Here is a 16,466-nt window from a genome sequence, read left to right as displayed (position 1 = left end):
GCTCACTATTACGTTTTTATTTTACCTCTATTTGCTGATTTTGTCATCTTTAGATTTGTATCGTTGGTCCTTGACGTAACTGTCTTAGTGGTAAGCTAAGCCTACTGATTCAACTGTTAGTTGTCGGTGTTGATATGTGCCTGTTGATCTAACAGCGTTCTGTTCTCCCCGATGACAGCGAAGGAGAAGTCGATCGAGAAGGAAGTGATGGCGACCATGAACAGCTCTATCAACTCACGTAGTATACGTCGCCTCAAAAAGATCAACTGTAAGCCGATCGTGCTTACATTTAGGAACAGACATCTGGAGCGAGAGGTTAGTCTTCTGTAAATTGAATAGCATTTAATTCCCCAGAGAAAGTTCTTGGGATTGTTTTTTTTTATCATTTACTCTAGCGCTGAACATCGCTCAGCATCTGAGAAACTGGTATGTGTAAATTGAGTTCCATTAATATTAAAAATAGATATAAAAAGTTTTAAAAGTTGGGGCTTTCACTGAATTTGTTTTTCAATTAATATTTTGGAATAGGTGTTGGTGTTTTCCTAGTAGTTTTCAATAATTATAATTTTATTTTTTGTTTTATATAGTCACAGTGTACCCTATAGTACTGGGAGTTTCGGACATATTCAGCCTTCCTTGGTACAGACCGCACCATGTAGCATGGAGCGCGACCAGCGCATGCGCACGACCCAACCTTTCCCGTCCATTCCACACGAAAACACGTGGTACAGTCCAAATGAAAAGTAGCTGTGTCACGGATGAGTAAGGCTTGTACTGTCTTTGGCAAGTGTATTTTGGAGAGGTCTGTACTCGGTCAAGCCGGATAGGGGTGAGCTATTTTAATTTGGAGAGAGGCAGTATTAAACCTCTCAACGCCACGATTCTAGCTGAGTTATTACCGTCTTAATTAGCTCTGCTACGATATAGTTCTAATTCAGGTTCTGGTACAAAAGAGATTAGCCTGTAGTAATGTTTATAAGCGATTCGATGAATTTCTTAGTAATCTAAAAAACACATCTATTCATATGTATCAAAGAAGCTTTCATTTTGATTTATCTACTCAATTTCAGTACAACAACGAGCCCGATCAGATGCTCCAGATTTACTTCTTTACCGCTACTTTGGTCTACTTCATCATCACCATCGTTCAATTTATACTCATTCCTATGTAAGTAGTGTTATTAAAACTCTTAATCTCAATTTACACGCGATTACAATTACCAGTAAATATAAAACCAGTAAATTTTCTTTGGTCTAAGTTAGGCTAAATTCTGAGCACTGCCATAAATTTCCATTAATTTGTCTAACAATTCTTGATAATTTTGTGAACATTCCTGTTTGAACTATAAATTGTGATCTCCAATATATATATATATATATATATATATATATATATATATATTATATTCATATCATGAGCAATCGCTGTGAAATTGTTAAAAATACTTTTTTAATTAAGGACCATGTTAGATATTGACGTAACAAATAGACCAGTATATTATAACAACGCGTACTGTGATATGTTTCGACATGTTATGATTATTATTGTCTGACATATTTTATTGCAAATTCTTTCAGGCATTCTTTACTGATACATTATCCTTTTCTTTCCCAGCGATCAAATGCTGATCATATGTTCCATAGTTGGATTCGTGTGGACAACGCTCGCCACAGGCTTGGTGACGCTAAGCAACTGTAAAGAGGTGTGTGAATATCTTTAAGTCTGTGCAGGATATCCTAAACTCATTGAAACACTACCAATAATTTGGTTACTTGTACTATATTAATTTATATTATGACCAGTTGTATTATTACTCCCAATGTTTTAAAACATTAGCAACCATCAAGAGGTGGGTGACTATCTGTAAGTCTGTGTTGGATATCCAAAACGCATTGAAACACTACCAATAATTTGGTTACTTAAATTATGTTAATTTATAATATGATCATAAGTATTATTACTCCCAATGTTGTAAACCATAAAACCCATTGAAACACTACCAATAATTTGGTTACTTCAAATATGTTAATTTATATTTTGACCAGTAGTATTATTACTCCCAATTTTTTAAACCATTAGCAACCATCAAGAGGTGCGTGACTATATTTAAGTCTGTGCAGGATATCCAAATTCGTTAAAACAAAATTAATAATTTGGTTAATTGAACTATTTTAATTATATTTTGATCAGTAGTATTAATACTTCCAATGTGACAATCGCATGTTGACATTTCCGCAAGACTTGATAGATGTGAAATGTTGGGTTAGTATTGATTGATTGTGCGCAGCATTATTACAGGCGCAGTTAGGACCATTAGGTCCTGTCTTACACTTCACCTTGTCAATAAATACAAATACAAAGTATATATTTATATTATACACACACAATATATATATATATATATATATATATATATATATATATATATATATATATATATATATATATATATATATATAATATAAATTTCCTTAATTGCCTAAAAATAATAACATTATTTCTAACACACTTAAAAATTACATATTTTGAAAACAGATATATACGACAATAAAATAATATGTAATTAAAAATGAACATAATCAAAATTAAAACTTTAATTAAAGAAGAAGAGAAACGATAGTCATACACTCACACATTCATTCCTCCTGCTACTATGTAAGTCGTCACTATCCGCTGCAAGAATAAGTCAAAGAAAACCAATCCCAGCTTTCCAAACTATTTATAGAAGCGGGAAGGGAGTTCCACTTACGACAAGCAATTACGACAAGTGTCTTGTTGAATACTGCTGTTCTATGGCGAGGTGTTCGCAACATAGACAAACCAGTGTGGGTGTTACTCCCCGCTCTCTAATAAACATAAAAATATTGCTACATCAATAGCAAATGTTCAGGATATCCGCTGACACTGCTTTATGTCTGCTTTAAACTTGATAACAGTTAAGTTCATGTTATGGGAGAAATGCCCATCCTGGTTTAGATGGTTTCATATAAATTCAATTTCGTTCATAAAATATCTTGGGAATCCCGTTTTAAAAATGGCAAAATGTAAAATCAAAATTCGGAATCTCTTATATTATCCAACTTTAATATTGTAAGTCGAACATGCCATGTTGATTGCAAGCATTGGTGGGGTCTGTTAAAAAAGGTATTGAAAAAGTAAAAAATCACAGTTTAGGTTGAAAAATCCTAAGCAATAAAATTAATTAACGTATTTTTAAATTACCTTAAACATCCGGTTATAAATAAAAACCAAAAATATAGAAAAAAAGAACAGCAGAGGACAAACTAGCGGTATATCGAAATACTAACTTAACTGCTTCCAGAACTGTTGCAAGAATATTTTATAGTTTAATTTGTCTTTGAGCACTGTTGATACATTAAGACCTTGGATTACATCATACTTAGAAGTGTTACAGAGCTTCCCATGCAGGATGATAGTTTGTTTGTCCGTGAACATATACAGTGACAGACGCAAGGCTCAGCTCTTGGCCATTATAACACTCATGATCATATACGTCGCTATCATTCTACCTGTGGTAAGTACTTATGTATTTCTTTGTGGATAGATGCTTATACTGGTTTAAGCCACATTTACCAGAACATAACCATTACAAGATGTAGTTTAATTTTACCGTTCTGCAGTTTTTGGATAAAAACTGGTAGGAATGTGATTTTCAGGAGCCTGTTTGGTAACAAGTATATTTATAATCAAATGGTATCTGCTACTGTCGACTTGCATTAGGTGCATTCATTTTTTTTTAATTTGTTAAATTTTTATAATGTAAATCGTGTTACAAATGTACTGTTGCAAACTTTTGATATTAAAAACCCAAAATATACGGTAAAATATTAATGTCTCCTAAAACTGTACGTATGATGGATTATACAGTGTACTTGTCTCGTTGGTTATGGAAAATGTTGTTCTGGGTCAGTTATGAGCATACAACACAAGAAAAATGAGTTATTCAGTTCAAGTTATATAGAAAATAGAAAAAACAATTGTTAAGAAAATACATACCATCGTGTAGACATTGACTCATATCTACAAAATCTGGGATCTCCCATTTTACCAATAGATATAGATGGTTCATTTAGACTTTTTTTATGACTTACAACTACTGCTTTAAAAAATAGAAAGATGATGTGGACAATAACAGTTAAATTGCATTGCACCAGAGATTGCATTTCACCAGACGTTCAGTTTGAAAAGGCAAATGATTAAACCAGAGATTACCTGAAGTTATCTAGAAGGTTGGATATAACACGGGCTATGATAACTACGAAAATCATAGCCACTACTGAAAAATCTCACTGAGATTTTAGTTGAGTGGTATGCTGTGACAAAAGTTAGTTAAATTCCTGTATAGGTTTAGCTTATTTAATTATAAATTTATAAAAGAGTGAAGTTGACCGAAAGTGTGAGTTATCTGGATGTAATAATTAGTGAGCTTTTTTGGTGGTCAGGTTCAAATTTCAAACCTTACCAAAAATAATTATTTCCACGTCACCAAGAATATTACTTTGCAGTTAACTATTCATATGAGAAATTGTTTTTTAAAGACAAACACCGAGAAAAATTTTTAATTCTGATTCTAACCATAGTAACGTGAGTTTCCTTTTTATTTTTGGCAATAAAAAGATTAAATACGCTTTATTTTGTCTTTACAGTCAATAGAGGTGAATTAAGAGAGAATCAGAGATCAGTCGCTGTGCGTTGTGCATAAAACCCCATTTTTTGTTGGATGGCCAATTCTTGTTACACAAATTTGTGCAGCGAAAGAACTTCGCACTAAGAAAAATTTAATTACACAATCTCAGATCATGTTATACAAGTACAGGATTTACAACATAATATAAGGTAATATAAAGATATACTAATAAAACATTATTGTCACAGCTTACATTGGACTGCAGTGAAAATGAATACCTGAGAGAGAGAGCGGTTCATCTTGTCGATCCCAAAATTCATAAGGCTTTCCGGGAGAAATGCCCATCCTGGTATATGTCTTATGTGGAGGTATGATAGTATTTGGCACGTTTTAATGAAATGACAAAAATATTCAACATAATACTTATTCTGATTATTAAGGATCCGCATGTACAGCATTCTTAAAATCCTGTGTATGTTTAAAACAAGTCTAGAGACTTGAAACTTGGAAATATACTATTTAATTTAGGGTCGAAAGATCAAAATTAAAGGCAAAATAAAATGTAATATGCTTACTTTATTCCCTTTGCGTAATCATACGCCATTTCATGACGTGGAATATTCATATATTTTATTTAGTTATTCTGTTAGGTTGGTTATTCTGTCCGGGCCTCTGCTACTCGCTACTCTGTGGTATTGGTTTATTGCAGGTCTGAAATGTGTATAAAATATGAAGTTAAAATTTATATAAGAAAGTGTTTTGAATATAAATTGCTTTATTTATATTGAATTTACTTTATATTTTATTATTGCATTATCCTGTCTCCTAGCAGGGTTTCCTGATTTCGTAAATTTTCTCCTAAGTATTTATTAGATATTTATAATCGAGATTTCATTGCTCCCATTCAAGACTAAAAACACTGATACATTAAAAATTAAAAGTGGCAGTTTTCAAAACATGTAAATATTGTTGATAGCTTAAAAACTTGATTTGGTAGGGACCTTAAATCTTAGGATTACACAGCCGATGTCATCATATTTATCTGTGTATAGAGATATTAGGTCCATATCGTCTCATTAAATTCTCTAATGAATAATCTCTTTAAAAATATCTCTCTCGGTAGTAAAAACCCCTTTCTGTTTGTTTTTCAGTCTTTCTCTTAGCGCGACATCTAGAGAGTGGACTGGTCTTTAGACTTATATCGAGGTCTGCCCAAAATAGCAGGAGTTCATTTGTTGGAGGAGTCCTCTAAATTTCAATAACGAACATGTGCCAATAAATAAATTATACTTATGTAAATAAATAGCTGTAACATTCAGTACTATTCCTATACATGTATAATATCCGAGTATAATAAACTAATTGTATTCTGATATTACTCGAAACAAACACTTAAAGTTTAAGTATATTTTTGTGTATACAAATAACTTAATTAAATAAATATATCTAAGACTAATACGAGGCTACCTTTTGCAGTACACTCTGCTCTATACCATGATGATAATGGCATTGACAAGTGCCTTTCAAATCATCACATTCACGTGTAAGGCCTTCGTCATGCTCTTTATGTTATTCTGCTACATATTATTGTTCTTCACAGCTCCAACTTTCAAGAAGTAAGACATTGTTTTTGTACATTAAGTATAACTTAGATTAATGCCTGATATAATTATGGTGTATGTATAGTGTGTGTCAACGGTAAGTATTTATTGGGGTTTTCGTTGTTCGCGTCCTGAACTGGAATTGGATATCGTATTGTTTTAACTTTCAAGAAGTAAGACATTGTCTTTGTACATTAAGTATAACTTAGATTAATGCCTGGTATAATTATGGTGTATGTATAGTGTGTGTCAACGGTAAGTATTTATTGGGGTTTTCGTTGTTCGCGTCCTGAACTGGAATTGGATATCGATTATACGATTATGGTTTTAACTTTCAAGAAGTAAGACATTGTCTTTGTACATTAAGTATAACTTAGATTAATGCCTGATAAATTATGGTGTATGTATAGTGTGTGACAACGGTAAGTATTTATTGGGGTTTTCGTTGTTCGCGTCCTGAACTGGAATTGGATATCGATTATACGATTATGGTTTTAACTTTCAAGAAGTAAGACATTGTCTTTGTACATTAAGTATAACTTAGATTAATGCCTGATATAATTATGGTGTATGTATAGTGTGTGTCAACGGTAAGTATTTATTGGGGTTTTCGTTGTTCGCGTCCTGAACTGGAATTGGATATCAATTATACGATTATGGTTTTAACTTTCAAAGTTATGAAACCACTTGGGAAATACACAAATGGTTTCCTTGTTTTGCCTGTTTCACTTTATGTTTAGTATTTGACACCTGAAGAAGAGACGAGATACCAGTCTGGAAACGTCGTGTAGCTGTTGTTGCGGAAATTTGCTATACTTCCATATCATCAATCGTCAATAATAAACTTTTTAAATAACTTGTATAGTAACTTTACCTTACAGCTGATTTCGTGTACCTGCAAGTAACCAAAGTATATCTATTATTTTTTAATATATTCAAAATTAGATTAAACATATTGCAAGGAAACGTTAAAAATAATTACCACCTTTTTAACTATATATTCTGTTCCGTTTTAAGACGGTTTATTTATAAAATATCCTTCCATTGTAAAAACATACTTGCATATGATACCAGCTTAAACCACTTTGAATACTCACAACATGTGTAATGTTGTGCTTTGTGTCAGGGTGTGGGACGCGAAGTCTACCGACTACTACAAGTACTACTTGATGTTAATCGTACTCATATCTTTCATGCTGCTGATCGTGATCCACAGCCAACAGTCCGAGATAATCCAGAGGCTGGACTTTATTTGGAAAAGACAAGCCAATGGTATGTTAAGATCAGTCACTGTTCTGATCTCTAAGTTACATTAAAGCATATATCATCACTTACCCTTCCTCAGCCGCAGAAGACGAGGCCATTGGTACGATAGGATCAGTCACTGCTCTGATCTCTAAGTTACATTAAAGCATATATCATCACTTACCCTTCCTCAGCCGCAGAAGACGAGGCCATTGGTACGATAGGATCAGTCACTGCTCTGATCTCTAAGTTACATTAAAGCATATATCATCACTTACCCTTCCTCAGCCGCAGAAGACGAGGCCATTGGTACGATAGGATCAGTCACTGCTCTGATCTCTAAGTTACATTAAAGCATATATCATCACTTACCCTTCCTCAGCCGCAGAAGACGAGGCCATTGGTACGATAGGATCAGTCACTGCTCTGATCTCTAAGTTACATTAAAGCATATATCATCACTTACCCTTCCTCAGCCGCAGAATACAGGCCATTGGTACGATAGGATCAGTCACTGTTCTGATCTTTAAGTTACATTAAAGCATATATCATCACTTACCCTTCCTCAGCCGCAGAAGACAGGTCATTGGTACGATAGGATCAGTTACCACTCTGATCTCCACGTTATATCACCTCATATATCATCACTTATCCTTCCTCAGCCGCAGAAGACAGGCCATTGGTACGATAGGATCAGTTTCCGCTCTGATCTCTACGTTATATCACGTATTATATCATCACTTATCCTTCCTCAGCCACAGAAGACAGGCCATTAGTACGATAGGATCAGTTACCGCTCTGATCTCTACGTTATATCACCTCATATATCATCACTTAAACTTCCTCAGCCGCAGAAGCTTCTGGTGGTTATTAGGAACGATCTAAGAAGTAGACATCCTCAGAAGTTTCTTCGTCTGTCAATCATTTTTAAATGGATGTTCTACAAATAAGAGAAAATTGATTTATTTTATGTATGATATATCCTGATCGTATTTTAAATTCTTTCATTATTTCAAGCACAGCGTATTTTTAGGCAAAACTATTTTAAATCATTTTTGGTTTAAATTGAAAATATTCTCATGTTAAAATTTAAAGCATTTGATTAGTACAATTTATAAAAACATCTTAAACATTACTATATAATCTTATGAATATTGGCTTAAAAACGTCTCCACAGTTCTCCAACAGTGTTCTTAACACAATGCCTCCTATTGTAATAGATCACAACTTTCCTATCAGATTCTGAAAAATCTGTTTTGCACTAATTTAATATCCATTTATTGTATTATACTCAATGAGTAACTCGTAAATTATTCACATATAGTATTCCTAGGGTTCTTTAGACAAACGTTGCAGATCAATATTGTAGAAAAATGCCTATGGTACTGTCACCTACGAATCTGTACTATTGTTTGCTAGATGAAAAGGAGGAGGTCCAGAAGATGCAAAAAATCAACCAAAAGCTAATTGAGAACATTCTGCCTGCCCATGTTGCCAAGATTTACCTAGAGAAAGATTACCAACATAGCGTAAGTCATCACGCTCGTTTAGTCATCTAGGCAGAAAAATGTTGGTTATGAATTTAAACCTTGTCATTAACCAACCATTTTCACAAAATTATTTCATCAAATTTTATAAGGAAAACGTATTATATAACTCACTGAAAACTTAGCCATTTACACATTATTACGCATAAGCCTTCGTATACTTTGGTTTTCTCCATGATCTTGCATTTTCGGCCATCGACTGGTTTATGTTTCCTGAGGCTTATTATTATTACGTTATTAATACGTTTTTTTTTACTAAATAATTGTTCTGATAATCCACTGCTGAAACACAATACCTTATTCCAAAAGTTGAGGAATTCCAAATAATTTTATACACAACGGAGAGATCTTTAAATAAAAGAGATTCGGCAAAAATTAAATGGGTAAAATTGTGCGTAATAAGAAGGCCAAAAAAATTAATGTGCTCAAGTTTTATTGGTTGCACCGTCCACACGCTGCGCTAAAAAAAGAATTATTTTCGTCAATACTTTCAAATTATCACAATTCTCTTATTAGTACCTATATTGAAACATATTTACTTTAAATCTGCAAGAAATTTCTTCTAGTTTTTAAATATTTGTATTTTTAAATGTCCAAGACCAGCATGGTGGGGGGGGGGGGGGGTGGGGGGGGGGGGGGGTGGGGGGGGGGGGGGGTGGGGGGGGGGGGGGGTGGGGGGGGGGGGGGGTGGGGGGGGGGGGGGGTGCAACTTTCAAATGCTCTTTTTTGTGTATAGTTGATATTTAATGTAGTTGAGCTGTTGTTTTGGATTAAATTGTGTGTGTTTTTGTTGTTGTTTAAAGTTATCCAATTATATTCATATAAAATAATATTAATGTCACAGTGTAATTGGCTTCGGCTGTATTGTAACATTATAAAATATAAATAAATAAATAAGAGGTGACAGGCAGTGTGCCATTGATCCTCAGGCGGTAAGTGGATTTCTTCGTAATACATAGCTTGCAGTCTGCAAAACTAACGAAGTATAACTACTACTGGCCAAGGCTGGTTTCATCACGTAACTACTATGTCGAGACTGAGAAAATCATAAGATCGAACAATACTTCAGACATCAAAGAACACTTTGAGGGGGTTTTTGTTATCGCGAGTATGTTTTTGGATTTGGACATTCGGAACCGCGAATTTAAGAAGTATTAGTAGTATGACTTCTTTAGATATGATATCACTACAATGCAGCAGGATCTGCATGAATTGGTTTCATTTTCGCCCATCTCTCTAACGGGGGATTCGGGTGTATTAAACGAGGGTTATGACTCTTCCTTCGTATATTCAGTGGATCATGAGAAAAAGTTGAAGAATAAGCTATATTTCTAGGTAAGCACCTACAGAACAACACTCTCTCTGAAACGAATATAAATATATGGTTAGCATAAAAAAAGATATGATTCAAAATATGATAGAACTGTTGTAATATCTATATGTATGATTGATATGGTATCAGGTACATTTCCATTTCATGTTTTCATCTTCAGCTTAGCTTCATTTCACCTTCTGTCACAAATCTGACACTATCAGAGAATTGACTTCTGGAATCTGGATTTAATCGGATATCTGTCTAAAGAGATCTAAAACACGTCAGCTATGAAGACGTAGAGGACATTGAGAACACCTTTTCATCGAGATTAAACTAGATGGTTGTTGAGAAAAAAAGAGGTAGTGTAAGTGTCTTTGATTTCGGTTCGATTTGAACGTCTTTGTCACCGACATTTTAAGGATCTCTTCCAAACAGACGTAGACGCAGTCTACGTTCGAGAGAAAGATGAAATAGAGGTAAACTCTACATTCGTATTGAATCAACCCTTCCCACCACAGCTACATTATGTGTGTTCGCCTTGATAATATAAACATAATTTTCATTGTAAAAATGCAGAAACGTTTTATGTATTTGTGTATTTTATCGTCAGTTTGGTCATAATATTTTATGCCTCTACAGGTGATATTTTATGTTTTACACGTCTTCCCCTGTAGCATTAAACCGGTGACGTACACACAGCGCCTGAAATACTGAGGATAAGCTCACTTTAAGGACACCAGACCACGGTTATAAATGATAAACCCACCAGGCGTGGGTGGGTCAGAACATCAACTGCCCGCTACTAAATAAGCAGACCAATTCGCAGACACATCGCTTGATCTAGAGCAAGAGATTTGTAGTATTCTTCCCACACACCTCATCAGCTTCCAAAATAAAGATATTGGGGTTAAACCATATAAGTTGTTTGCACGATGAAAAACCATCGCAAGATGTGAACCAAACTAAGTACTCTATGGACGATTAGGTTTTTGATTACTGTATCTTTTTAGAGTGCCAAAACATTTTGGAGAGGTCGTGTGTTTACTATTTTCAAGTATTTAGACATCGAAGTGTAGGTCCCAGTGATTAAAAAGTATTTTTTAAATTACTTTTCTAACTATTATCGTTGAAAAACACCCAGGAGACTCTTCCATCTTCCTTTGTGATAAAAGGATTCATAACAAATTGCACGACATACAAACATTTGATAAAATTCTATTGTAACCTACTATTATTAAATTTATGAAAGGGTGGCTTATGTAAATTTGTATAATATATTTTATTATACCAATAAAACGTATTAAATCGATAAAATAGAATAAGGAAGGACCTGACAGTACGTAACAATCAAGTTGTCAGACAGAAAGACTAAGAGACTATCATTTTATCTTTTGATCTCAAAATTAATAGGGTTCTTCCGAAAACCAACGGGAACCAACGTATTGATTTCCAAGTCATTAGAATTTTTCTATCAAAAGTTATCGCACAGTCGGTCAGACAGGCTTGCGGACTGCCCTTCGACTTTTTGACCCCAAAAATAATAGGGTTCTTCTTAAGATCAACTTATGTACCAAGTACGTTTCAAAAAGTCCTGTCGGGTTCTTAATACAACATATTATCTATTTCTGAAGTTGATGGTAAAAAGACATGATTGGCTCTAAAGCAGAAAATGGTTTTCTTACATTAAGAAGATCTTGGCTGCATTAGTACATCGTGCAAACCAGTTCGTGTTCAGTCAGCTAACTAGTGCTATCATGCCAAAATCAAGATTCAACGAATTAATACACCGTTGCAAAACATTGGCTTGCATACTGTTCACCGTTTTATTAGTTTTCCCAGCCGAAACCACTTGCAGAGAATTTATATTCCAGACATGTGTTAAACTGCGGGACTTGATGTAGCAGCCAAATGGACTCATGAACTTAAACTCACAATCTGAATTTGGACTCCAGGAATATTTATAATACACCCTACATCATTGTTTGATATATATTTTCCATATAATATTAGTTTCTGCGTAAAACTATACAACATTCGGATAAATCTTCAAGCACCTAATAAATTTTAAATATAATTAAAATTTATGTACTTCAATCACATAAATAAAACTTCTAATTTAAAACATTCTTCATTAAAACGCGAAACAGGTCCTATTAAATGTTATAACTGGTTTTCGATCGGGTTCATTTATACATATTTCATAAAGTATTTCAGTAAATCTTCCCTGATGTAGGAAAAGTAGGACATAATATTTTCCATCCAATAAGTAAAAATTAAAATACGGCTGATGATCATAGCAAATGTTACAACATGTTTATAAATAGGGAATTTGTGAAAATTGTTTATAAAAATTCTTAAATCAAATATACAAAAATTGTATAACATTGTTGGCCTTTGTTTTCCTTGATTTTTCAACACAATTACGATATTGGCTTTTCAGATTAATCTTATTTCTTTATTTCATGATAGACCTACACAACGTATTGATTTTTATTCTCAAGTTCAGGAAAGATTACTTCGTTTAAAGTGAATCGAAGTATAACTACTGCTAATGTAGGAATAATAATATATCAAAGATTTTTAGAAGACGATAATTATAGCTGGATACTGGAGATAGACATGATCTATTGTATTGTAGCGAGTCCCGAGGCAAGGATAGGCGTGTCGCAGATAGATCGGATAACTGTGGGTTGCCTCTCCATCTGCTGTTACGTTCACGTTGCTGGTGTTACTGTAGAAGAATACTAGACCGATGTTATATACGTTACTCGACGTGGATTGTAGTTCTGTAAATATTCAGTAGCTCAAAGTATTCTGCCACAAATATTAATTATAGTATTGAAATTTTGTAAATTATGTAGTGCCGATTATTTCGACAATATAGCATTTCTTTAAGTTAGTTTTAGTTTAGGATCTACTAGTTATAACACATTTTAAACTACATAAATCTATGTACATGTATAATTCATGGTTTTTGCGAGTCGGAGGGTATAATTTTTTCATGATATTTGCGTATATGGAAACCTTTAATTTGTATATTATATTCAATTTAGTTGTACATATATGTGTATAACGCGAAGAGTAAATCAGCTTGGGGCCGGGGCTGTACTGACTGCTATTTTAATTTTAGCTCCATAACAACAATGTTAAGCTTCAAACACTTTTCAGCCTTTAGTTCTAGTCATAGAATTATGGGGAAAATGGCTCATTTTAAAGACGCTTTTTAGCGTTTTTTATTCATTTAACAAATCTCATCTTTATTCGTATTTTACGGTTTATACAGGGTGTTAACAAAAGGATGTCACAGACTTCTGTGGCTCATCATTTTAAACACGAAAATTTCAAACATTTTCAACAGGTGCTGTTTTGTTAAAATTGTACTCTTATTTATACTACCTGTATGCAAATTTAGGTATCTATAGCTTTACTACTTCTAGAGATTTATTTTTTAATTATACAAAATTGTGGCTTGCGGCTAAACGACATATTTACTGACTTGTGTTTGTATGAAATATTGTGTTTCAAATATTAAGTACTAGCAGCCACAGAAGTTTTTATACCATTTTGTGAACTCCCTGTATATTTATAAATATACATTTTATGAGAACAATTAAAAAGCATTAGGATGTGTATTGAGTATATCTTTAAAATGAGGCATCGCCATAATTCTACATATAAAAATAAGGGCGTAAAAATGTTTGAAGTTTACTATTGTTCTTATGGAGTAAAACAAGGATCAACGGTTGGCTCTTAGCATACATGCCAGTTTGTATTAACCGGTTTTCAGGTGTGATTTCTTTAAGCAAACACATGCAGACAGACAGACAATAAACGAAGCAAGGTGTAGATATTTCCATGAACTTGTTTGCTTGTTTTTGTGTCTACCAGCAAGCTCCTGCCTAACACTTTGTATATAAAAATAGAATGATAGCGCATGTTTCTTGATAACGTATTTCGTTTTTAACTTTACAAGTTTTTTCATATCTATGAAACCATTACTACACATTCTCTATACAATTTCATGAGATTATGCATCTGTTACAAAGTTTAATGCAATCATTTTAACAACGTATTTCAGAACCTTTATATGTAATTTTACAGTTACAATGTTTTCATTTTTTATATCCACTGATAAAAAAACAGACCCTGTTAAAACATTCATGTTTATGGGATGAAGCTGCAAATTCATTAATGAAACTAATTCCTTTAATTTATATCGCATTATCTCAAACGTTTATAATACTGAAAATTAAAATTTTCAACCAAACTGTCAATACTTTTGTATAACGAACTTTGCGATGCCGGAGGGGAAAAAGTGACAATAGCGAGCTGAGATTGGCACACTAAGAAGGCATATGTAATTACTATATATATATATGTGAAATAATTTTATAATCTTTGACAAATCAATATTATTATATAAAAACCTGAAGTTGTGTTACTCAATCAGGTAAAAAACTCTTAACCGATTGTACTGAAACTTTACATGTGCATTCTTAGGGTACCCGGTTAACACATAAGCCTATTCCTATTTCTAAAATCCCTTCGGACTACGTTCCACTGGTTTTGAAAACTCCCTTATACTATGTTACCCATTATATTTATTAACCTAGCTTCACGGCCCCATATACGATTCTAGGACTTCAGGGCGTCATTATTAAACTTAAATCGAAAATGGATCTAGAGGTTGGAATATATTCCAGTTAGTATCATTCAGGATTGTGAAAGAATATAAAAACTCATTTAAGAAGAATATATACTTAAGATGCCCCTGTTTTTCAAAATTGAATTGATTGCAAAGCCGCGTATTAGTATTTCGTATACAGCCACAGCGAAATTATTGAAACATCTGTATATGATTAATTATCTTATGATTAAATATTAGTTACATTTATATAGCATCGACGTCTGCATTACTCTAACTAACATTAACTAACACGAGAGACAGAGGTATGTTTCATATTAGTATATCAGTTTTAGTTTAAAGTTGGTCGCCTTCCTTTTTTCTTATTCTAAAATAGGAAATATATTCATCTGATTGAATACAATGATTATAGGTTATTATTCAAAAATTTGATTTTTTATTGATAAATACTATCAAACTATATGAATATTTCATTGATTTCGTACACATTTTCTTACTCCTAGTCTATGTATTGATTTTAATCAAAAGTAATACAAAGACTTTTATGATTATACAAATTTGTCTTAATTGTGATAGTTTAAAATGTATCGGTACTAATTTTGTATATAAACTATTAAACTTTTATATTAATTACCGTATGAAAATATATTTTTCCTGTAAATTATTTAGCAGGCGATGATGTAGAGATGTATCTCTGCTTTTTGTACTGAACTTCTGAATTCACAGATTAATCTAAAGATGATAGTGAATCATCTAAAGATGAGAATGATGGTAGTTTAGGTTTTGAAAAATTGTCAACACATTTTTCTACCCTGAACTATTTATAATCTATGGGTCTCCAGGAAATAAAAGCGTTACATATATACATTTCGAATTCTTATGCTACATTTCGATCGTTGAGAGTCAAAATCTTTACGACCTCGTCCAACAGAGAATATCATGACCATAACTTTATCAGTTGGAGCCATAAAGTGTAATCAGATACAGCGACCAAGGTGCACTGGTGTGACATTGTTCGCATCTTATCAATATCCAGGAATGTTCTCGTTCGCGGCACTTTTTGGTGAAGTCCCGGTCTGGTAGAATCTAAAACGTAAACATTATTGATTATTGATGTCTGAAAAAAATACTATATGTTAGTATAAAGTTTGTCTTTTTAATAGGGAAAAAGAATCAACAAGTATTAGTACAAAATCACCTTTATAACTCCACCTGAAATCATAAAAGGGAAGTGGACAACCCATGATTTAAAAATTGGCACGGAAAACAAAAAGCACTTTTTGCGTACATAATTGTTATATTGTTGTGGACTTATGGGTGCGTAACTTATGGTTTACGCACCCAAAGACAGCAAGATACGTCTCTGAGGGTTTTAAAAAAAGTCTCAAATAATTATTATACATCCTAAACTCATCATCTAATTCACAAAAAATAGCACATATTTGTCATGCAGACCTCTTGGAC

General features: G+C 33.2%; 1 protein-coding gene across 5 annotated transcripts in view; it reads left to right on the top strand.

Annotated features, from left to right (window-relative positions):
* The window catches only part of LOC124360204 (adenylate cyclase type 5-like), a 35,250-nt gene extending 26,181 nt beyond the window's left edge, over window positions 1-9,069 (top strand). For 2 of the 5 annotated variants that reach the window (XM_046813608.1, XM_046813609.1), the window contains 8 exons: window positions 156-315; window positions 1,071-1,168; window positions 1,616-1,703; window positions 3,417-3,536; window positions 4,898-5,017; window positions 6,126-6,265; window positions 7,377-7,522; window positions 8,915-9,069. In XM_046813608.1, the coding sequence (XP_046669564.1) occupies window positions 156-315; window positions 1,071-1,168; window positions 1,616-1,703; window positions 3,417-3,536; window positions 4,898-5,017; window positions 6,126-6,265; window positions 7,377-7,522; window positions 8,915-9,054 (1,012 nt within the window). In that variant the 3' untranslated portion in view covers window positions 9,055-9,069. Of the gene's footprint in view, window positions 1-155; window positions 316-1,070; window positions 1,169-1,615; window positions 1,704-3,405; window positions 3,537-4,897; window positions 5,018-6,125; window positions 6,266-7,376; window positions 7,523-8,914 lie in introns of those variants that run through there. The other 3 variants (XR_006922222.1, XM_046813610.1, XR_006922223.1) reach the window with 3 other exon arrangements.
* Window positions 9,070-16,466: the final 7,397 nt, after the last annotated feature.

The sequence above is a fragment of the Homalodisca vitripennis genome, chromosome 4 (assembly GCF_021130785.1).
Source record: "Homalodisca vitripennis isolate AUS2020 chromosome 4, UT_GWSS_2.1, whole genome shotgun sequence".
Lineage (NCBI taxonomy): Eukaryota > Metazoa > Arthropoda > Insecta > Hemiptera > Cicadellidae > Homalodisca > Homalodisca vitripennis.
Note: the sequence above shows the minus strand (reverse complement) of the source record. Positions and strands in the feature narration are given on the sequence as shown.